We start from the raw sequence: 25,980 nt of genomic DNA, 5'->3' as shown, positions 1-25,980 counted from the left end.
TACTCTGTATGCATTACATGAGCGGTACTGAAAGTAAACACAAAAGTCAATGCACACTCTTAAATACAATATTCCTAGAACATCACTTTAATGAGTTGTGTGGTTCCTCATTGAACTGTTACTGGACAAAGAACCATTTCATTTTAGGAAAGGAACTTTACTGGGGGTGGGTCTTTTGAGAACTAAAAATGGTTCCTTTACAGCTTCACTCTGAAGAACCACTCTGGCATCTTTATTTGTAAGAGTGTAGGCTATATCATTGTAGGGTTGGCAAATATCCAATAGTAAATCATCCTACTAAATAATCCATACACATAATTTGTTGCCCTTCTTAAATTCCAGACAAAATTGTTTTCAGTCTGACTGCACCTTACAAATGATAGTATGGCAGGCTGGCCAAAAACATTGTGTATTGCTGAAAAACAACTCGGTTCCATGGAATTTGACTAGAGAAACCTAATCCTGTAAGCTACACATAGATAAAATTACCTGTGAGATGTAAACTTGCTTTGAGAAAGCTGATGCATTGTAATAATAATAATAATAATAATAATAATAATGATTATTTACATGTGTATAGCTCTTTTCTCACTACTGAAAGCGTCCTACAAAGACAGAGGGGAAACATTTCAACCACCATCAATGTGTAGCACCCACCTGAATAATGTGACGACAGTCTTTAATGTACCAGTATTCACACCACACATTAACTATTAGGTGGTGAAAGGGAGAGTGATAGTAATCCGGTTAGAAATATAGAGTATGATTAGGGGGCCTGAATGGTCAGGCAGTGCTAGTAAATTTAGCCAGGTCATCAGGATAAACCCTATTCTTTTGGTAAGATGCCCACATGCCCACATGCCTTTATGACCACAGAGAGTCAGGACCACAGTTTTGTGTCATCTGCAAGACAGCACCATTTTTACAGCACAACGTCCCTGTCACTGCACTGCATTGGATACTTTAGTGGGTTCCACTACATGCAGAAGGAACTACTTTTAATATATGCTTGAAAAGGACAAGCATCTAATCCATAGTAGGTTTTTGCTTTGTGCCCTGATAAGCTTCGAACCACTGAATCTTTAATACGATAAGGAAGGTCTGAAAAAAAAAACCAAATGCATTTTAAGGCTTTGTGTTTTTTTCTAAAACTCTTCTTAAGGATTACAACAGGCCAGAACTCCCTTCCATTTGAAGAGAATCCTTAGGCTGACAATTGACACTTAAGCAGTTCCTAAAACATTTCATGACATGGGTATTATTAAAAAAATGATCATCCTAGAAATTCTGATATCTACTTGTACTTCAGAATCACCTAAGCACAATACAATATGAACAAAAATCCAACTGGAAGAAACTGATTGCCAATGTATATCAGCATATGCATTTAAAAGCATCAGTCTAATCCTTGAAATGATGAATAATGAATGAATAAAGAATGGATAACACAACTATGAACCCGTGCTGAGCAATGTATACTTCAAAATAAAAAAAAAAAACAAGTATCCACATAGGATGGTTCGTGCACCCCAACAAGAGGTCTGTGTCAGCTTTTAAGTAACTGTTCAGTAGTTCAATAGTTAAGAAACTAGAAATTGAGTATAGAATAACAATTGCCCAGCTGCTCACATACTTTGCCTTCCAAAACACCCTCAAAATCTACCTTAGAATAGGCTAAACCAAAACTGTTTGTGGGGAGACACAATAGCACCATTATGTCCCTCATGGATTATCAAGATGACAACAAAAAGATAAGAAAGAAGAAACCAAATGTGAGAAAGAAAAATAATTAATAAAATATGAAAAAGGCCAAAGAGGCTGAATAAATCTGCTGACAAATTGAACTGCCTACTCCTATCATTCCAAAGTCTGTTACTCAACAACAACAACATTTATTTATATAGCACATTTTCATACAAAAAGTAGCTCAAAGTGCTTTACATAATGAAGAATAGAAAAATAAAAGACACAGTAAGAAAATAAAATAAGTCAACATTAATTAACATAGAATAAGAGTAAGGTCCAATGGCCAAATCTCAGAAGTCTAAGATCATACAAAGACCTGATTGGCATTACTCTCATTTCAATTGGCCACCAAGAGAATAGGGCCTCATTGGAGGAAAGGAGAAATCAAGCTAAAAAAACTCCTGATCGTGACTAGGTTTTTCTAGAAGTCATGTATGTGGGAGAAACTGAGACTAAGTTAAAGAACATTCCATAACCTGAAACAAGCAAATAGTTTTGGCCCCTAGTGCAACACCTCACATCATCTTTCATATGTAAAGCATGGTGGTGACAACCTTTAACAAGAGTCTTCTCTGCATCAGGTATGAAGGACATGTGTAGGCATAAGGTAATTTATGCAAAAACAGTACAAAGAAATACTAGTAAAAATGGGTTGGTCTGCATAGGAGCACACAAAATGCAACCTTTCAACAGAGCAATGATTCAGAATTACACATAAGAGTAACACTGAACTGATTTTACCAATTATACATACCAAGATTGGAATAGCTGAACAATTTTGTTAAAAGTATGAAAAAGCTGGTAAAGGTTTATCCTATCCTTATCCTATGGATTGATTTTTTTATGAAAAGTGAATTGATCATGTATTGGCTGAAGTGAAGTGAATATTTATGAGAGACATTTTTTTAAATGTATTGTTTATTTAAAATTATCTGAAGAATGGTATTTATTTGGAAGTTTTTAGCTGTTTCTGAGTGGCAGGAAATTTCATATAATAATCTAGTTTGTAAGAATGTTATATGTGAAAAGTCAAAAGGGAGGTAGTTTTCCACACTTCATCATTAAACATTGTTTGTTATAGCCTACTAAGCCTCTGGTTTTATATATTTTTAAATATTTAGTTTCCAAATGGTAAGCGATGTCTGCTGTGCTCAAGCTATGGTTAAACATATTGCATCATGCATTTGATGAACTTTATGAAGCTCAATCTATACAATCTCTGTATATCTGTGACGCTCTTTCTAATTCAACATTTAAATCCAAGATGAAGGAACTCTTTTATATGTTGCTTTTACAAAACTGACATTTTTTCTGTACATGTTAATTGTTAATATCTTTTTCAAATTGTCTCTTTGATATGCTCTCCAGTTTACAATAAAGTATTACTGCTCCTGTATAATCTAGATATTATCCTTAATACTCTATTCACTGCCTTTTCAGATACATTTTTTGTGATCATTTATTGCATATTTCCAATATATTAAATAAAACAGGCATTTTATAATAATAAGTCTTTAGTAAGCAGGTTAGTGAAAGCACTAGCTTACTGGAACAATCTGATTTAAACCAGACTTGAGTTACTGCCTGTGTGGAATTAACATGTTCATGTCTTTGTGGGTTTTCTCCAACATCCTAAATGCATTTATGCATGTTTGCAAGGAGTGCCATTCAATGGACTAGTATTCCACTAAGAAGGGGTTCTTGTCCTGCAATGATCTGGATAGACTCTAATTCAGTGTTTCCCAAACTTGGTCCTGGGGACCACCTGTAGCTGCAGGTTTTTGTTCCAACCACATTCATAATCAGTGACAACACCTGATAACACTGATCTCATTTAATTAGCTGGTATTTGTTTTCTTTTATTTGACATTCAGAAAAGCATAGCCGCATGATTTTTACATTTATAAGACAATTATAAATATTTTTGCTTTTCCTATAGATTTAAATGCTTAATTCTCTTTTGTTGATTTCATTATACTTTGCCCTTTCTCTGTGCAGTTTTTCCCTCTTTGTTGTATCTTAATAATGACAACTTAAAACGAGCAGATCAGACACCCAGGCAGACAACACTGAATAATCAAAGGCTGCAACTACTTTAGAGTCATACCCACTAATTAGTAAATAATGGATTAATTAAACAATTAGAACACCTTGAAAAGTTCAATGAAAATCAAGATGAAAATACTGTTAAAAAGAAAAAAATACATTATTCCTATATAACTGCTTAGTACATTTTAATATTTATTTATTTATTTTAACAAACTTAGTTTTCTAATTTCTATATTGTTCCCTAAACACAGAACTTGGGAAATAACACATCACTTAATTAGCCCAGGAGTTCAATTAAAAACAGAAGCTGGTTGGAACAAAAACCTGTAGCCACAGGGGGTCCCCAGCACAGAGTTTGGGAAACACTGCTCTAGTTGCTCAAAACCTTGCAGTGTAGGTTTCAGAAAATACATGGACGACAGTTTAACATTGCAACAGAGTAGTGGGCATCATTCAAAGCTGCCAGCTTTTTGACCCCCAGTTCTATTCCTGAGTTGACTGTCTACTACACGAAGTTGGCATGTTAGCTTGAATTTCCCCCTGAAACTCTGGTTTCCTATTTGCCTTGCCTTTTAATATTGTGAATATAGTATGTTTATTATATGATAAAATTCTGTTCAGATTTTCCAAGCTTTGTTCAGATTTTTCAGCTGTGATTATAATAATCAGTACTAACTCAAAAAAAGAACATGAAATGTAAAAATGGATTAAAAATAAAAAGATTAAACATTCTTGCGTTTTACATTTGTAATTACTTTTAAAATGCAGCAAAGTGTATAAAAAAAGTACATAAGACCAGAAAATTAAATTTTTGACATGTTAGAAGTGTATGTACAAATTGAATTCTTACTGAAAAGAACATCATTTATTTGGTTTGGTCTGCTCAAAAAACCTTTGCGGAGCAACAATGTGGCTTTTACAACAAAAAAGCCAACCCTACTGCCATTCTGAAGACATACATATCTGAGAAAGGCATACTAGACTTTGGCAATGGAAACTGGCTTTTGGGATGATAAACGTCTGTGAAAAGGGATCCAGACCTTACGAGGGAGGTTGGCTGTGTAACATAATATGATGTTTGTAACAGTGGACAAATGGTAGGTTGAAAATGACTTTGATGTGCAGAGAGTAACTCTTGGACTGTTTAGAGTATTTGATCTATTAATAAAGCACAGGTACTTCTTTTGGGAGAATTCAACACTCTTGTGGTGAATTACTAAAATACCTGCAAAGTAATAAATGGAATGATGGCCATTAGGTTCATGATTTTTTATTGGATTGTTACTGTGTACAAGTCATTGATTGTATTAATGAAGTTGTTGTAAGAACACTTGGCATCAGGCTATGTTAGACCCAATGTCTAAAGACTGACCTTATATGCTATAGACACTTCTTCTGCAAAGGAGATGTTACTAGCAGCAAGAGTAACAAGGGACCAGAAGAGAGGACATTAACCAAAATTCTAAGCAAAGTTTTCAACCTGGAAGTCAAGTCCAAAACAAAATTCCTAAATCAAGGTTGAGATACATACCCTATGGTTTTTTAACCTGGAAATATTAACCAAAGTAATTTGCAGGGCTGTGGAGTTGTTACACAAAACCTTTGTCTCCAAATCTAACTCCAATTCCTCAATTTAGTACTGGTTAAAAGTCTGGGGTCACCCAGACATTTTCATATTTTTAATAGAAATTGATACCTTTTTCATCAAGATACCATTAAACTGTTTAAAAAATATAGCCAAGACACTACTAGTGTTTACAATGACTATTATTGCTTGAAATAGTAATATGTGGTAGACAGAAGGACTTTAGGAAGAATTAAGTGGATACGACTGGCATGCTTTGTTGAGCTCAGTGGCCTGTTCCAATCTAGAGTGTTCTAATGTTCTAAAAAATTACTTATTTTTAAATTATTATTAACATACGGCTGCAAAACCCCATTTTCATCAGCAACTCATTCACACCAAAATATTGATTAGTAGCATATTTACTATGTTGACTGAAAGAACACCACATACAAGGTTCAGAGCATTTTATCACTGTCAATGATCAAAGTGGTTACTAAGTCCAAGTAAGTAACCCAATAATTGCTATCAACTCTGACTCCATAACTGAATCCACACCCTAGCAATTTGCTCACCCGACATTAAATGATGTATCCACAATTTTAGATAACCTGGAAGTTTATAGTAATGACCTTTATACTGTCAAAGTGCAGACATTACACACCGCACAGTTTCTACCCTATTCCCTAATGACATTCTGGTGGTGACCAAGAAAAAGACACAAAAACATTTTAACTATGTTGTAAAAAAAAAACATATAAAACGTTGAATGTGCATACTTAAAACCCCAAAATAACACAAAACACAGATATATTTCAAAACAAACTCACTTCATAACGGACACTCAAGTAATGACAGAAGCTAAGCTGTCAAATAAACACCATAAGAATGGCAGGGAATGACAAATTGATGCTTCTTTTTTGTATGACTTTAACTAGGAAAAGCCTAAGAATTACTAGGTCCCCCTAGTAATTTTTAATGGAATAAACTGGCCTGGTGTGTTCCACATGGCATACTACAATCACAACTCTCACCAGGATAAGTGAATGAAAAGTGCAAGTGAAGTCAAGAAAAAAATATGATATCGAAACAAGCAATACTTTTGACTATTTCAGTGTTAAATGAACAAATCTTTTTGTAGCTATAATTTATTTAAAAATTTATTTATTTATTTAGGAGCATATGTTGAAATTTTGTTCCATAATATATGTATTAGTTTTAATAAACACACTAAAAAGTATTAAACCATACTAGTTAAACACACAAAGACTGAAATTGAAATCAAAATATAATTTGAAAAACTTTACTGTACTGGAATCAATAAATCAAATCTGCTAGTTTTTTTATTTAATATTATAGACTAGTGTAACTCTTGAAGCATCATGTGAATATAAAATACGTTATACCAATAATATACAGTAATACATATGGTATATTTCTGGGGCTGATTTACATTCTCTGTTATGGAATGGACTTGTACTATTTCTTTATGGTATTGCTTTACTTTTATATTTTCTCCTAAAATTAAGTTATTTTCCTAATTTTGCTACTAAATAAAACTCATTGTTACATTTTATTGATTTGTTTTTGTTAGGAATGTTCACCAAAGCCTGAACTACATTATGCCAAGAATGTTGCACCCATCCAAGGTAGGAAAAGAGTTTGAAACTATGCAATTAAGTAGGAAAGAATAATTTGTGGCTGTGATATTTTGCACATGCCATAGTTAAAGTAGGTGTAAGTCAACATAGATAGTGATTAAACCAAATAATGTTAACAATATTCATGATTCTTTTTTTTTCTGTTTTGGTGAACTCCATATAACAAAGAGTGCTTTTAGTTAATTATCAAAAACAGTCTACCTGTAGTATGACTTAGTGACTGGAGCTATTAGTCTTAAACTATCATGTTTCCAGTTTAGTTTATACTAACAACCTACTATATAACTCTAAGCAAGTATTTTCACATGTCATTGCTGCAGGTCTATAATTATAAAACTTTATATTGTGTTTAACAACTTAAACTAAGCTTTTTACTATAACATATGTCTGAATAATGTTGAAAAAAAAATAAAAGCAACTAAAATAAGATCAGTCAGATTTAGTCTATAAACAAAATTCAGATGCCCTTGTCAATACAGGCTTTACCAGACATAGCCCACTAATAGAAGATCTGTGACAGATATATGGCATACTGGATGTACTATGTATATGTATATCAGTTGGTCTGGGAAAACCTGGGGTTTCCCTGGGAGGACCAGTAGACTGCTGATGCTAACTGACAATAAATGCAATTAAACAACACAATAAAGTATGTAGTTACCAATTCATAAAAAGCACAATGTCAAATAGAAAAACACCCTACCAAAGGAAAATAAAACCTTGAGAATGCCAGGTCCAGACAAAATACCGGGATATTGGTTTTAGATCTGGAAGCTAGTTCCAGTAGAAAAACTGAAACTAAATAGCATATTGGCTGCTTATTTTTCTTGAGAACTGCCTAAATTAATCTAGGTATGGCCATTTATGGTGTTTAAAAAATAAAAATGGGATGCTGGACCAAGACAATATCAAAGCTTCTTACGTTGTTTCATATTGTTTTGTGGTGAATGTCTTCTTCAAATAGCTTATTAAATTTTATCCCACAGATGCTAAGCTAAAATAAGATTTAGATATTCTGGGGACCGCTGCATTAAGATGAACTATGTCTTCATGTTTTTGGAACTACTGCAGTATTTCCATTATCTTTAGAAATGGAATTCCACACAAAAAAAAAAAAAATCACAAGGGCATCGCACCTGATACGAAAAAACATTATGAGATCCTGATTTGGTAGTATTCATTCTGTTAGCTGTTATGCAATCAAAGCCACTTGGTTTTTTAGGATTTTATAATCTTGCATAATCGAATCTAAATTGTACACATGATTTCTTGGTACCTGCTCATTTACTTTAAATAACACCACAGCATGATGCTGTCAGCAATTGAGTACTCATCTATTCATTGTGTTAACCGACTAAATTTTATTTTGAGTGACAGCTAAACACACATAGTGTACAGTTCAACTGAAAAACATAAATTTGCACAGAAATATCATAGCTAAAAAAATTGTAGTTTATCATATATAAATACTGTCAATCATATAGTATGGATACAACAATCTTTAGTAATCAAAAGCTGATACAAATGTTCTTATATTTAAAACCTATATTACAAATTTTACATTCTAAAATATTTGCACTTTAAAAGCACTTCAGAATACTGTATATGGAGAGTGTAAATTTAAAAAGATATTTCTCATATGGCTAAGAATAATAGATACTGAGCTTTTTCATGAACTTATGTGTTTCACAGCCCTTCGTTTAACTATTACACATACTAGGATGACAGTTATGACTTTAAAAATAACTTACCAATATAACTAGGTCAATAACACTGTGTCCAAGCTCTAGAAAAAATCATTATCATTTTAATTTGTAATTCTGGAATTGTCAGCACTACAGGACAGTTTAGATAACAAAAGGATCTTTGCATTACAAAAATACACGCCATATTATGTCTCTCCGACATTCTCGTGAATAGTTTTAAGAAAGCCAATGTAGATAGTTTAACACGTCAGTTCTCATAGCGGTTAAGGTATGAGGTTACCAGTGAAGCACTGTCAGTCATGCTTTCTCGTAATTCTTACCGGAACATCAACACCTGCACTCATGCCAAATTTAACTTCCTTTTCCTGAGATTCATAGATAACACCCTGGTAAACAAAGTTTGATTGTTAAGCTTTCCAGAATGTAGTGTACACTTAATATACTCTTTACTCCAACTCTTATGACAAAGTAATCTATCTATATTTCTAGATCACCAACAATTTTCCTTTCCTGTAATTTAAACCTATGGTTTACAGTTTATTTCAAAATACTATGTATTGCAATTCTGTTGCTATATTTTTATTTTAAATCATATTTCATTTTAGAAATGCTTAAAATAATAAAACTAACCATCCTGATTTTAAAAGTCCAACAATATCACAATATTTGGAATTGTGTAATTTTACATTTTATTACACTATTCCTTTTGTGTTTTCATTATATCCTTAATTTCTTAAATTTGCTATTAATTTAAACAGCACTAAAAACAATTTAAAAGTGTCTCTTTAAAATAATGGCTAACTGACCTTAATTTATCAAACACAATTAATCATTTTCAGTTAAACTATTGTTCATTAACAGTATTAGAATATTTTAGTTTGTCTTATTTTATTTTTATAATTTGTACTCTCCATTCAAAAAGTTTTGTGCAAGGATTTATTTCCTCTAATCTTATAATAAATACAATTTAGTGTACCTTTGACTTACAAATATTATTTTCCATCCATCCATTATCCAACCCGCTATATCCTAACTGCAGGGTCACGGGGGTCTGCTGGAGCCAATCCCAGCCAACACAGGCCGCAAGACAGGAAACAAACCCTGGGCAGGGCGCCAGCTCACCACAGGGCACGCACACACACACACACTAGGGACAATTTAGACTGTGGGAGGAAACCGGAGCACCCGGAGGAAACCCACGCAGACACGGGAAGAACATGCAAACTCCACACAGGGAAGACCCAGGAAGCAAACCCAGGTCTCCTAACTGCAAGGCAGCAATGCTACCCACTGCACCACCCCAAATATCATTTTATCTTTCCAAATAAATAAATACAGCAAACAAGCTAAATGGAACAATGTACATGAATGCTTAAAAAAGAAACGCGACAAAACATTCTTAAAGGTGTTTTTTTAATAAAGTGTGTAAGACTGAAAAAAATGTGATCATGTTTAGCACTGAGCACCCTGCTGAAACATCCTTTTGATTTAGTATTTGGAAAAGTACTAAAAGTAATAATAATTTTAAGCTCCTCCATGTGTCATTGTTGCCTTAGAACCAGACATTTTTTATTTTTTTTAGAAAAGGAAAGTTTTTACTCATTTACTTTCTAGCAGCTATTGGTATCTTTGAACCATCGATACTTCACTTGTTCTTCAAATGTTAGGTCTGTTAAGCTGCTTCTGCTGCCCTAATCTTAAAAGTAACATCCTTTCTTCAAAGTTAGGGACCACATGCTGCTGTTTAGTAATTATTTGGGAGAGTTCCGGTCTCCTGCTAGTATTTCCTGAGCTTACAGTAACCCAAATGGGCAACTTAGTCACAGATTCTGTAGTATAATAAATACTGAATGCTGTACAGTATAAATATATATGTAAAAACATTAATTCCAGGGTTATCACAGCAAATAAAGACATAGGCAGTGTTTTCCCACAAACAGAAAATTTAGTACTGCTGCTGCAAAAATTCAAAAGCATTTCCATTTCATGTTAAGAGAACTGTACATGTGTGAGCAGCCATCTGTTTGCTGAGCAGATTATTTCTGCACTTGCCTACAGATTTGGCCTTTGCCATAACACAGTAAACAAGCATGTAAGTGACACTTAGAGTGGTATTCTACCTTTATGTTTTGATTTCTTCAGAGTCATCGTTAGAAATCAAACACGAGTCTTTTTACAAATAAAAGAAATACAAACTACCTTTGTTAATTATAGAATTGTGGATGAGGGTTGCCTGACAACAACACATTGATATCCTGCTAAATATATATTTTCAGTAAGGGCTGTCAATATTTTTTTTTTATTAATATTGACTTGTTGCGGGCATTTAAATTGCATCATAACTTCACATTGAGACAGAGACACAGCCAGAACTTTGTTGTGATATGAAGTTTTAGTGTGCTTGTTTAGAAAATATGACTGTACAATTTTAAATTGTAGGCATTTTGTACACACAACCTTAGATTTACAGCATACTGTATGTGTTTTTAAAACAGAATCCCATTGGAACTTTATTTCATTGTTTAATCTCGGTATTTCTCCTTAACATTGATGTCTATTGAGAATGTATTTATCGTGTTCATAACCAGAAAGAAAAAAGACTATGTCACTTATTACTATAGTATTTCATTAAATTGGCACCTTTACTTCCTTTGCCTCTGCTTTCCACACCACACACTCACCAAGTATTGGTTTCATTAAAATAACAGTTTAAAAAGTAAAACTTAGGTTTGCAAACCTGTTTACCTACAAAAAAGGGTTGTTTTGTTGTTTTTAACTTTCTGTATGTCATCATAGCTGTAATTGTAAGGTGATTTGTAAAACATAGTTATGCAATACGCCTCAGCAATTTCAGATTTGACTTCTAAGTTAAGTAAACATCAGCAAAAAGTATTTTTTTGTTGCAAATTAGCATTTCCCATTAAATAATAAAGTATGTCAGTGTGCTATAATAATATACAACAGAATGGCTTCTGAATGGAATGAGTTTAGGTACTGTATATTATAACTGTCACTAGTGGTGCTCACTGGCTGAAAAGAAAAAAAGTAATCTTCTGTGAAAAAAATTGTAATCATCATAACCATCACAAAACTGATTTAAATATGAATTAACATATCACAGAAAGGTGCAAGGCAGGAACAATCCAATTTAGCAATCTGAAATCACCTAATCTGCATGTCTGTAGACCTTGAAAACAATTAAGGCTATACAGGCAAAACATTGTATTCCTCCCTGGTTTCCTTTTCAATGTGGAAATAACCTTTGGACTATTTGGTCTTGCTGTAACAATTATTAATAATAAAAGATAACTATCAACATGATAGCAATAACTAATTATCCCCATGATCCTAAGAAAAAAAATAGATAGGTCACCTACTGCAGTACAAGCTCTCTCTTTTTCTACCTAGTATAGATGTCTAATGATCTTTTCTTCAGGCAGTTTGTAGTCAGATCCTTCTCCATGTGCAGCAGAGAAAGATGTGAGAATTTCTTCTAAGCCATTGCAGATCTGAGCCAGTTTGTAATTCTCCTTAAAACTGAGAATCTTCTTCTCGACATTCCATAGCCAACTCAGAGAGTATTAACTGTAGAAGTCAAAACAAGGTTTAAATGGTTGCCCTTGAGCATTCCCTCATTCAGGTTTTTCAAGAGTGATTGGTGATGCAATTGTAGACTTCAAAAGGGGCATTTCAGTTGTCACAAGCTACAAATGGATTGTAAGGCTTGCATGTGTGCAAAGAGGTTGATTGATGTCTTTTTAGTCAAAACTGATCACAACATCATATGCTACACTTAGGGACATGACTTCATCTAAAAATGTCCTTTATAATTCAGCCAGCATAGTGTCATTCACAGGAAGATACTATACTGTGACTACACACTATATCTGCAGCAGGCAAGAGAGGTGGTTGACAGCTTCTGTTCTGTTTTAAAACAGTAGGCTGAGTCATTTGCTACAGGTGCTGAAACACCACTAACACCCTTCTTTCAATTGGGTTAACACTCCACTACATAACTCCTCTTCCTCTTAGCATTACTGGAGATGTGTTCAGAGGCTATTGAATGTAGAGGCTGCATCTGCAATGATTGTATGTATAGCCTGCACCCTCTTGTGTATTATATGTACAATTCAGAGTATGTCCTAAAGGACAATAATCAAGGTAATAAAGCTGAGAGTTTTCATATATTGATATACAGGACATTTTTAGATAAAGCCATGTTCCTAAGTAATCCCTTTGCCTCCACATAGCACTTGTCTACCTCTTCTTGCATTTCTTTCAAACACTGCAATCTGATAGCATAGGTTCATCACCAATTGCATGCCCAGTGGGTGTGACTAGGCTGTACACTTTGCATGGGCTTAAGACGAGCGCTATCTGGTTCATAAAAAAACCCTAACAGTGGCTTGGTTTTGCAAACAATGACTCTATTACAAATAGAGTAATTCTAATGTTTCTGTTGAGCATGCACAATTCAATGAGCACGAGATTCAGCCTGTAATTTATGCAATGTACCCAAACAGCAAAAAGGCATTCCTGTTTAATTCACTGCTGAACTCCACTTAAATGCCATAACATTACAACGTCTCCATCAAATGGTTGAGTAATTATAAGCACATCCAAAAATCCCTTTTTCATGAGGCCAATAATCCTTGCTGCATGATGGAAAATGTAAGTCAATAAAGCAAATAAATTGTTCCTTAAGGTGTAGCGCCTCTGTGTAACTAATGTAAACAGAAAACTGATCAGTCTTTTTGGATTTAGCTTCACAATGGTTGTGAAAAAAATGCACCGTGGAGGATATTTTCTAACTAATGTGTTCTGCGTACAATGCAATGATTTTATCTTGTAAGTTGCAGCTTATGTAACTGAAGCATTTTGACTAAATCAGTTTGAAATTTGGGTCATACCTACAACAAAAAAAATCTCTTATACCCACATGATTGTTTCTTGTGTTTGAATCCGTGCATTTGCGGTGTCTACTCAAAGGGCAAGTCTAATTTAGTAAGAAATTTTACAATAGCAATAAGTTTTCACAAGTACTCTCTGTTCTTTTCTTTCATCCAGAGTACCTTGATGGCTGTGAGATAGTTTTACCACCACCGATCCAGATGTCTCTGTGTGCTTGTAGCTCTCCCACATCAGCATACTGGTTAAATGTGATTGAGATAATGAACATTTAGCAAGCTTCTACAATACTTTTTCCAATTCAGAGATTCTACCCTTGTAAGCAGCTTGTTGACATCTGAACTTGAAACAGAAAAATGGTGAAAGCTAAAACAAAACACAGAATTCAGCCATGGAAACTTACAGTAAGTAGCAGAGAAAGCTTGACTAGAGTTCAAAATGAGACATTTAGGCAAAATAGAAAGCACTGGTCATTTAGAACCTGTATTTTTGCCCTGTTCATTGATGTCTCATATGCAGATCTAGACATAATCAAGGCAGCTACTGTATATCACTACACCTAGATTTCTAGAAGTTCTTCCAACCTTTTGCCAAGTCTTTTTGGTTGCTCTTTCCCCCTCTTTGACACTCTTTGTGGATTAGTGCAATGACCTGATGCAATTCTGCAGCATCCAGTACAGATACAGGGCTTACTATACCAGCCCTCCACTTAAACAGTTCCATGTTTGTGGTCATTTTGGTGCCAATCTGGTTTGTATCTTTTGGAGATCGGGTGCCTCCAGCAACTCTTTTGTTAGCCTGACACTCATTCACAATAGACAAAAAAATACAACATAGATAAATTTTGTCAAATTATCAGCTCCTCAGGAAATAAATCTGGCCTTCCCCACATTTGTTGAGCACATAATATTGCTTGTCTTGTAATCCAAGCTGAACTACACACTTTATTAATTTAAAGAAGGATTTTCAATCAGTTCATTACATAACCAATCAGCAAATAAAGGAGTGACATGGTAACTCCTAGTACTTGTTAACTGCTTTTCCATTTTAATTTGAATTAACTGTAGTATGACAACAAGAATATTTGACTTGTCCAAAAATACAGCATCACCATTAACTTTTCTGCTCACTTTATATACTCCAACTAATTTTTTTCAATGTTGCACATTTGGAACAAATCAGCTGCCTCTGCGGGTGTGTCTTCATCCAGAGTCAAGAAAATGTATACTGTACAAAAAACACTAGAGCAGACAAGCGGATAGACCACCCTAACTGGCAGACAAGGACTTAAGTCTGTATAGGTATGCCCAGAGAGGCAACAAGTTTACCCTTATGTTCTGGTTCATGCTTTTGTATATCTTCCACTGTTCAGTCCTCACTTGTCCTTACAGTATTTACATAATAAATCTTCATTTTTGTAAACTTTCATCTTTTTTGAATTATTCTGGGCTAAAGATCTGTTATGAAGGCAATACCTACTCTTTATACTATTTAATCCATTTCAGTCTTATTGATGTCTGAGCCAAACCATTCAATATATAAATATGAGCAAACAGATAATGAAAGGCACACACTCTCTCTCTCATTGTGGGTATATGTTGTATGCTATATAATATTTTAAAATAGACTCCTGGTACTGAATATATACATTAAATACATGGTGATGTATTAATATATTAATTTAAAATAAGTCCATTGCCTCCCTGGTGAGGTGTTCCGGGCACGTCCAACCGGGAGGAAGCCCCAGGGAAGACCCAGGACACGCTAGAGGGACTATGTCTCCCGGCTGGCCTGGGAACACTTGGGGATTCTCCCGGAAAAGCTAGAAGAAGTGGCTGGGGAGAGGCAAGTCTGGGCATCTCTGCTCAAGCTGCTGCCCCTGCGACCTGATCTTGGATAAGCGGAAGAGGATGGATGGATAAAATAAGTCCATACTGTGATCTCACTGAAGTAGAGAACTAACAAGTTGTGATAATAAAAGATTAGTGTATTAAGATTTTTTTAAATAAATGTTTAAACATATTTTTCTTTCATAGAGGCAACATATCTAAAGAAAAATAACATAATAATATAATTTACAAAATGTGAAAATGGTAGATGTGCAGTTGATGTTATCACGCCAATTCTAAACCAAAGTACGGTATACTAGACTACAATGATGTAGTTTGATCTCTGACACTTAAGTACAGTACCTGATGAGCCAAAAAAAAGAAAAATAATGGGAAAATGAAACTATTTTAGGCATACAAGACCATACTATAAAATTCCAAATTAGATGCGCTTTTTTGTACCAGCAGATGACAGTAAATTTTGAAGCATTTTACAATCATCCAGTCAGCACTGTACAGTATTAGCTATTATCAATCAGTTTGTAATTTTATTAGAATCCTGTTAGAACTAAAAAGAAGAGCAACCAACTAGGAAGATACTCTTATAGTGATAAGCACTCCTGTCACTTGACTAGGCTATTATGCTTGGTTTGCAGTTTAAATGAAGCTGAAGCTCAGAAAACCATTGTACAGAACCCACCAAAAGTTGAAAGTTTAATACTCAAAGCTGAGAGAGAGATTGCATTCTGTATAGAGATCAGAATACTTCATTTGCCAAAAGCAACAATTTCTCTGGTGTCATTGTCAAAGAAGCATAACATCTGAAGAAAAGTTACACTTTTTAGTGAAGATTGTAATGAGTTAAATTTATACATGTTCAGTTGTTCTATTTTTATGTTTGATCATTCAGTGTATTAACCAGTCTTTTGGCTTGTTACCTACATCCTGTTGTGTATTACATGCACAATTTGGAGTATGTCCTAAACGATAGTAGTAATCTACAGATATATATAATTCACTAAGGGCACGCAACACAGAGAGTCACGCCCGCCAACTGTATGACCATGGGATACAAACGACAGGGCCAGGCCTGCCAACTCACAGAGCCCCGCTCGCCAACTCTAAGACCATGGGATATGCTCGACAGAGCCCCGCCCACTAACTCGAACCCTCCTCCTGCGTCATGGGATATGCACGACAGAGCACCGCCCGCCAACTGTAACCCTCCTCCTGCGTCCACCGTCGCTCTCGAGGCATGTGCACTGCCTGCTCATGTGCCCGCATGCAACAACTCACCAAACACAGCCTCAGTCGCTTTCGTCTGTGCTACAGTCCACATGAGAGAGACACACACACAGGCGCGCGAGAGAGAGACACACACACAGGCGCACGCAAGAGAGAGACACACATACAGGCGTGTGAGAGAGAAACACACACACACACAGGCACAAGCGAGAGAGACACACACACAGGCGCGCGAGAGAGACACACACACAGGCGCGCGAGAGAGACACACACACAGGCACGCGAGAGAGACACACACACAGGCGCGCGCGTGCATTGTTGCAATGTTACTTTTCTTGGTTGTTTATTAAATTACGGATTTTTCAAATGTTCATTTTTTCCCTGTGCTTAAAACTCATTAAAAAAAGTGTTTTTAGCGAGCAGTTCATAGCGCTATAGCGCAAACTCTTGCTGTGTTAGTTTTCTCTGTTGTTCAAGGTTTTCTCAGTGTTATTCAATGTTTTTACATTTACTTTACTATTACGCTGTGCATTCTATGGTGTAATTAAGTATATTTGTGCTTAAAAACTTAAAAAATATATATTTACATACAGTTTGTACGGTCTGGAACGGATTAATTGTATTTACATACAATCCCATGGGGGAAATTACTTTGGTTCATGACCAGAGTTTTGGAACGAATTATGGTCGTGAACCGAGGTTCCACTGAATATATAATCAACCAAGTCGCCCGACCACGGGGTACGCACGACAGAGCCCCGCCCACCAACTCTCACCCTCCTCCCGCATCCACCCTTGCTCTCGAGGCATGTGGACTGCTTGCTCATGTGCCCGCCCCAACACGTCACCAAACACATCCTCACTCGCTTTGGTCTCTGCTACAGTCCACATGTAGCTGTGAGCCACGTTGACTGTTCACATTGATAATTATGCGGCGTATGGTACGCCGTGGGTTGGCTAGTAAAGTAATAAAGCATCATACTTTTGTTTTTTTTGTTGGTGGCTTTCTATGAAATAAAAATCCCTTAATACTACATGTTTAAATAATTTAGGTATGAGTATTTTGGGCATTTAAGGAACATGCTGCAGTGACAAAAATAGAAACTTTATACAAATCAATTTTTAACGCTCATTTTAGCCTTTCCTGTAAAAGATAATAGTCTGTTATATAGCTTTATTAATCTTTTATAGTTAAAAAGGTATTGTTAAACACAGAACAGTTGCAGAGGTTTACAGTAGAAACAGCCAATTATTTCAGAATAGTTGGTGAAGGTCCAAATTGATACACTTTGTCAGTATATATGTCCTTTATCCCAGTGTCCTACTCATTTCAGCATGCTTGGTAAGCGAGTTTCCAATAGTTCTGATTGGTTGGGCCATTGCTCCTTCTCAATTGACAGTTGAAGCCTACAGATAGTTAGTCCTGGCTTATGCAGCATTCGCTGTGTTGTCAGGTTTGGTGCTAGAGTGACCTGGATGTTGTTTGGTTACCCCTTGGTGAATGGCATGCCTTCTGTGGCATTACAGCCTCTTAATCTAGGTCTAGGTCTAGGAGTGTTTACTCTAGGTTTTCTTTACAGTTCTGATGTGTACTCTGACTTGAACTAGCCAACACAGCTTATGAACATGAAAAGTTATCCTCAGTTTGACTCTGCAACATATAATTTTAATAAGCCAGAGAAAATGTCAGACTCTGTGATACATTCAATATTCTGACAGATGCTGCATATTCCTGTTTTGCCCCTGCTAAGCCTTTAATTTTGTCTTTTAGGTTGAGTACCTAATTTGAAGTGAGCTTATATTTGTCTTTTTTGGAAAAATTATCATTATTCCAATTTGTGGAGATTTTCCAGCTGTCAACCATGCTGGACATGCTTTTCTAACCCCCTGCTCCCTAACAAACAAGGTACATATAAAAGGCAAACGTGTGCTTGCCACCTTGCATGTTCTGCATGGTCTAGTCTTCAGCTATCTAGTATCTTCTCTATTATGTCCCTGTGTATTCTCCCTTTTTTCCCATCTTCATTCAAAACTAAGCTGAGGAAAGCTATGGCTCTAGCAAGGAAATGAGCATGGTGACTGGGTTTGCAATATTTTCTATTGTATCTAGCCCATTTCAAGATTACAAAACCCCAGGGACACATAAGTAATTTTTGAAAACCCAAAGCAAGTTTTAAAAGCTAGCAACAACTTTCAAACTACATTCCTCTTTTAATGGAAGCTGTTCTGTTTTTTCAGTCTCATAAGATTCCTTTTCTCAACTAAGCCTCCACTAAGGCCCCACTAAGCAATGCAGATAGAGATGTACAATTTCAGACCTTTGTATGTATATGGCAAAATCTTATAAGACTTTGTTGGAATACAAAATATGTTCTTCTAAATAATTTAAGAGAATATTATTACTGTATCCACAATATCTGTACCATTATTGAAAATTAATTATATTAACAAAGTATTTAGTGCTCAACAGAAATGTCTATGGCAGCTCTTGTAGAAAAACATTCCAACAAATGGATGATGTATTAGTTTCAAATTAAAAATGATAAATCCAAGATTGGAACCGAAAATAAAAATAAGCAAATTTTGAATTTACATGATCTATAACAAGAGCTGAATTGTAAGTCATCTTGTATTGTAAGAATCTGCACCTAAGTATGAAACATAGGGTGTTAGTGAATTTGGTAACTAGAGAAATAAACAAAGCACATCATTTGTTTAAAGTAAGATCAACTGACTATGTATATGAATTAGTTGTTAATCATATAGGGTTGTTTTGATAGTTAAAGTTTCTTCAAGTGTTCCCAAAACATAATGGGCCCCATGGCTGTGTAGGAGTGTTTCAGTTTGAACCTAGCAGCAAATGTTGGACTTTTTCTCTTGCATGACACATGAGAAATAACCTTTGAAGGTGTGGTTTGCAATCTAGCATCTGTTTAAATTGTAAAGGTCATATTAGCTTTCCTTACGTAGGTTCAAACAATTAAAATAACAGCTATGCACAACAAGAGACGAAACTGTAAAGACTTACCTTGCAGAATCAGCATAAATAGCAAATACTTCTGGAGAAAAGTTTCAGCCTTCTGAATCATTTTCAGGCACTGTTATTGTTTAGCCGTAAAAAATGAAAATGCAGTGCTTTACAATACTAAATAATTTAAATGCAAAATTCATCAAACTTGTTCATCATTTCATAGACCCAGAGCATAACATTTAGGTTCGGATTTTATGTCGACTGGTGTTTGCAAAATAATCCAGCTTTTTATAATGAAGGTCTTAGACTGCAATAAAATAGTTAGGAAATAGAAAGCTCCCATGGAGTTTACAACTACAGTATGGTCTGAGAATCTTTGGATTATGACACATAGATTTAATTTTTTTAAAGCTGGTTCATATACAATTTCATATCATTTACTGCAACATAAATAAGAAAGGAAATTATTAGACATGAGTAAAAATATCAATTTTAAAAACTAATTATTCAATATCAGTTCTTAAAATCTCAAAATTGATCTCTATCCTGCTCAATTACTACATGTAGATTTTATGTAGATTTTTGCATATCTTCATTTTTGGGGTCCGATCCAGTAGATAAGGATAATGCACCAGTTAAGGCTTTCTACAGAAAAATTGAAATCACCCATTTCGATACTTAAATCAGATGTGTGGACAGCTGAATATCCTGAGCAGCAGATTACATGACAATCACACATTATAAATGACTGGGCACTTGTGGCGGATGTGTCGCAGACAAACAAGTTGCATGCCAGTCACACTGGGAGCAACCTCGCTGCCTGTATTTATAGCTGCTGAGATGACTATCTCTTGTTCCAAAAAACTTTCTAGCATTTCCAACACACTGTTCCTTCGTGTGGCCACATCAATCACAAGTTTGTGTGTTGGCAAGTCTAATAAACAATCCTTCTCTTTAAGTATGTGGCTAGCTAGCTATACTGCTACAGTGAAAAAGTTTGCAACGTGCCTCACCCAGCAATACAAGTGGGCAATTGTTGGAATTTTCAGAGCAGCCTGCAATACAAAAGAGAGCATGTGCGCAAAGCAGCCGACTTGAAGTAGCTCCATAATAATGGCATTATGAGTCACGATGGCTGGTTCTTTTTCTTTTATGTTCCATTCATTCGATGCCACTGTCAACAAACATCATCTCTAGATCCTCACCTTAAAATACTTGCTTTTTGTCTGAGAACTGTGAGGACATAAGTCTTCCCGCTGTAACTTTAATTCGGACTAATTCAAGATTATTTTAAACATCCAATAGAGGAATAAATGTGGCTAACAGTTTAGTTGAAGGTTGTCTACATGGATATTCATAACAAAGAATAGGTTATTGGATAACATTAATTATTTAATAAGCAATATTTGATTATTTTATAATAATATTATTCGCAAGATTACATGGATGTTTTATAAAGTAGATGCCATTGCACTGTATTAAAACAAGGAGATGTCAATCAATCAACATTTATTTATATAGCACATATTCATACAAAAAAATGTAGCTCAAAGTGCTTTACAAAATGAATAGAAAAATAGAAGACACAATAAAAAATAAACATAAGTCAACATTAATTAACATCGAATAAGTAAGGTCCGATGGCCAGGGTGGACAGAAAAACAAAAAAAAAAACTCCAAAAGCTGGAGAAAAAAATAAAATCTGTAGGGGTTCCAGACCACGAGACCGCCCAGTCCCCTCTGGGCAATCTACCTAACATAAGTCAAACAGTCCTCTTTGTATTTAGTTTATATTTATATTTTATTTATATTTGTATTTATTTATCTGTCCCATAATATGTGTGGATTCTGATGTGGTGACACATATGTTAGTTAAATTAATGTTGAATTTTGAATTACTTCAGTACTGTGAAAAAGTTTTTTTTTTTTTTTAAAAAGGAATGATATTTTGTTTCAAATCTTCTGCATACTGATGTTAACTGTTCATCAAGCATTTCTTCTAAAATGCCATTCCATGCTTATCCATATGTTATGAAGTCACCCTTCACACAAAGAGTTACTGAAATTTGTCACATTATATTAATGTTCTTTATGCATGGTTAATTGATTTATAAAAAAAACGCCAAATATATCCAAATATATCAGTGTACGCTAATTTAGTCAAGATAGAAATCGATATTGAATCAGGTCATCAGTGCTGATACCCAGCCGAATTAATTATGCTTTTTTTCACTCTACATTCAGAAAATTTAGTGTATAAAAACATAAAACACATTATTTCCATTAATCTGCTTCTTGCTTTAAGTTATAGTGTACAGTGTAATTTGTGCTTAGTTATTATACATTCTTAAAATAAAATAATCTAGTTTTATACAGTTAATGTATAGCATCAGTAGTGGTGTTTAAAATTATTCCCAAGGTTTACCCATTAAGATATCTAACTTTTGACATTTAATTATTTTGAATATTACATTAACAAAGATACACATATCAGGAAATGATGTACTATGTAATATTCAGCTTGTTGCTGATTGAAGTCCTCTTCTCAACAAAGCTTGTGAAGGCAGAAAACAAAGTGGTTACATGAAAAAGAAGAAAAAAAATGACAGGAAGTAAACGGAGAAAGCGTTTGATTCAGCATTTTTTTAATAAAACATGTTTGTTCTGCTGCTGAAGTATTTTATTTAGGGGACAGGTATTTACATGTGATATTCATTATCATGGACACATGTCTATCTGTACTAATGTTGAACAATCAATATCAAAAACACTGTAAGGATTAATAAAAAGGCGCATAACCTTTTAGTAAATTTTTCTTTTAAGTTTGCACTGTGATCAACATGTAAGTAATGAAGTTTATGTAGGCTGTCTTATGAATTCACCATGCAGTGTTCAAATCCTACCCCAATATATTGTCCTTTTGGAATTTACACATGCTCTTTGTGTAGTTCTTCAACTACATCTCCAAGGAGGTCAAAGAGAGGCACAGGCATAATGGCTCACGGTCGCCAGCCGAAACTAATAGCTATGGATTTGCCATATGGGAGCTGGAAAGGGTTCTCCAGCCCATATGGGACTTGTTGAAGGTAATCATCCTATTAAAGCACAAGATCGCGAACCTGAGGGGGCTCGGTGCGGGACTCTCCACTTTAGTAGATGAGGTGATACAGGTGACTGATGTCCGTATCATACAGGAAAGAGGGGTGCAGAGCAAAGGGGCCCCGAAAATAAATAATATTTGATGCCAAGCAGCCACAACCACTACAGTGAACATGGGTGTGATAACCAACCATCTGGTGGTGGGGGAAGAAGAACGAGAGCTAGAGGAGACAGGACGGCTTACTGACGCGGTCTTCTGGGTTACCCAGCCCCCCATTACCTTGGTGGCATTCGTGGAACTGTGTTTTGTGCAGGTGGAAAAAGGGGGAAGGCGTTTCCCATGGGAGTGTGTGGTGAACCTGTGTTCACATCCATGTGTTGGGGTTGGGGAGCTGGTGCACCCCCTCGTGGCTACAAGTTTTATATTACACACCAAAAAGAGTTTTTATGACTATCTCTAAAATTTTTTATGGCTTCTTAATTAAGCTGTGAATTTGATAGGAATGTCCATTGTCCCCATTGTCTGTTCTCGCATTGGAAATTTTGGTGGCCAGAATTTAAGGCAATGGCTATTTTTCTTTCCATAAAACTTAAAAACCTTCACTACTAATTCTATTTTGTATGTATATTTACACTTTATATAGTACAGTATATTGTAGTGTATAAACCTAACAAATTTTCTGAAAAATCTATGAAACCATACCTGGTCGTAAAATTAACTTGTGCAAATCTGCTGTCCTCCTTTTAAATTGATAGAGTCAATCAATCTTACTTCTTCCCACTATTTCACTTATCACTCATCAGTCTTTTTTATTATTTATTATCTAGTTTGTAAAATTATCATCAGTTTAATTTCATTAAACTTGTCATAAATTATATCACATGTGACACCATGGTGGATGTATTATAAAAGGTCAACTTTAGGATTGTTGACTTTATATAATATGCTCTTCTGTTCTTTGTATATTAAAATTAATCTCTCCTAAAATTGTTTTGCTCTTGACCAACATAATTTCTTGTTCAATTTTTTTTATCTTTCTCCATTTACATCTCACATCTTGTTTTTCACTTTGGTTTTATTTACTGCTAGTAAGTAAAACTTACTCCTAACTGTGTGACTTTACATCTGAATTTCCCAAATGAAAACAAAAAGCCCTCTGGCAGAGTTTCTCTCCAACCTACAAGCTTTTTCTGAGACCATTACTTGAACCAATTTAATTATCTGGGGATTTCTTCCTGAGCTACAATTGTATCACTGGGTATTTATTATTAATGTCAGTTATTAATGTCTGTGTATTATATGTGACACAGAAAATAATAGACCAAACTATCAGTCCTCTAGTTATTTTAGTTAGATAAACAACAAATATAAAGTTGTCTGAAATGGCATCACAATGGTTTTCACACAGCCTGAAATAAACAGTACATAGCTAGCATTAATTTGATATGTGGAAGCTAGACATGCAATATCATACACTGTGGACAGCGCAAGCTGCCAGCAAAAAGTACAGCACTGGAAAGCAGCTCACTCAAACATTTTTACAGACAGAGCAGACCATCAGTGTATGCAAATGCAAGAATAAACAGTCAGCTCTCTTTCTTTGTATTACAGTGCATCTGGAAAGTATTCACAGCGCATCACTTTTTCCACATTTTGTTATGTTACAGCCTTATTCCAAAATGGACTAAATTCATTTTTTTTCTCAGAATTCTACACACAACACCCCATAATAACAACGTGAAACAAATTTACTTGAGGTTTTTGCAAATTTATTAAAAATAAAAAAACTGAGAAATCACATGTCCATAAGTATTCACAGCCTTTGCTCAATACTTTGTCGATGCACCTTTGGCATCAATTACAGCCTCAAGTCTTTTTGAATCTGATGCCACAAGCTTGGCACACCTATCCTTGGCCAATTTCGCACATTCCTCTTTGCAGCACCTTTCAAGCTCCATCAGGTTGGATGGGAAGCGTCGGTACACAGCCATTTTAAGATCTCTCCAGAGATGTTCAATCGGATTCAAGTCTGGGCTCTGCCTGGGCCACTCAAGGACATTCACAGAGTTGTCCTGAAGCCACTCCTTTGATATCTTGGCTCTGTGCTTAGGGTCGTTGTCCTGCTGAAAGATGAACCGTCACCCCAGTCTGAGGTCAAGAGTGCTATGGAGCAGGTTTTCATCCAGGATGTCTCTGTACATTGCTGCAGTCATCTTTCCCTTTATCCTGACTAGTCCCCCAGCCTGTCACTGAAAAACATCCCCACAGCATGATGCTGCCACCACCATGCTTCACTGTAGAGATGGTATTAGTCTGGTGATGAGCGGTGCCTGGTTTCCTCCAAGCGTGACCTGGTATTCAAACCAAAGAGTTTAATCTTTATCTCATCAGAACAGAGAATTTTGTTTCTCATGGTCTGAGAGTCCTTCAGGTGCCTTTTGGCAAACTCCAGGTGGGACTCTGACAGAGTGACCATCGGGTTCTTGGTCACCTCCCTGACTAAGGCCCTTCTCCCCCGATCACTCAGTTTAGATGGTCGGCCAGCTCTAGGAAGAGTCCTGGTGGTTTCAAACCTCTTCCACTTATAGATGATGGAGGCCACTGTGCTCATTGGGACCTTCAAAGCAACAGAAATTTTTCTGTAACCTTCCCCAGATTTGTGCCGCGAGACAATCCTGTCCCAGAGGTCTACAAACAATTCCTTTGACTTCATGCTTGGTTTGTGCTCTGACATGAACTGTCAACTGGGGGACCTTCCATAGACAGGTGTGTGCCTTTCCAAATCATATCCAATCAACTGAATTTACCACAGGTGGACTCCAATTAAGCTGCAGAAACATCTCAAGGATGATCAGGGGAAACAGGATGCACCTGAGTTCAATTTTGAGCTTCATGACAAAGGCTGTGAATACTTATGTACATGTGCTTTCTCATTTTTTTTATTTTTAATAAATTTGCAAAAACCTCAAGTAAACTTTTTTCACGTTGTCATTATGAGGTGTTGTGTGTAGAATTCTGAGGAAAAAAATTAATTTAATCCATTTTGGCATAAGGCTGTAACATAACAAAATGTGGAAAAAGTGATGCACTGTGAATACTTTCCGGATGCACTGTACATGAAGATGCTAATCCAAGATTGTAATGTGCTAAACCTGACAGGACCAATGGAATGTAGGACTTGGAGGTGAATAAAAAAAGATC

At 35.5% G+C, this 25,980-nt stretch overlaps 1 protein-coding gene and 1 long non-coding RNA gene across 2 annotated transcripts in view; one reads left to right on the top strand and one right to left on the bottom strand.

Annotated features, from left to right (window-relative positions):
- The window catches only part of LOC120535122, a 105,637-nt gene extending 96,719 nt beyond the window's left edge, over nucleotides 1–8,918 (bottom strand). Inside the window, exon 1 of the long non-coding RNA XR_005634856.1 lies at nucleotides 8,772–8,918. This is a non-coding gene — a long non-coding RNA (uncharacterized LOC120535122). The remainder of the gene's footprint in view (nucleotides 1–8,771) is intronic.
- The window catches only part of LOC120535121, a 52,515-nt gene that overhangs the window by 4,335 nt on the left and 22,200 nt on the right, over nucleotides 1–25,980 (top strand). Inside the window, exon 2 of the mRNA XM_039762719.1 lies at nucleotides 6,954–7,008. Coding sequence (XP_039618653.1) covers nucleotides 6,954–7,008 — 55 coding nt within the window. The remainder of the gene's footprint in view (nucleotides 1–6,953; nucleotides 7,009–25,980) is intronic.

This window comes from Polypterus senegalus, chromosome 9 (genome assembly GCF_016835505.1).
Source record: "Polypterus senegalus isolate Bchr_013 chromosome 9, ASM1683550v1, whole genome shotgun sequence".
NCBI lineage: Eukaryota > Metazoa > Chordata > Cladistia > Polypteriformes > Polypteridae > Polypterus > Polypterus senegalus.
The sequence above is the reverse complement of the archived record's forward strand: the minus strand, read 5'-3'. Positions and strand labels throughout refer to the sequence as shown.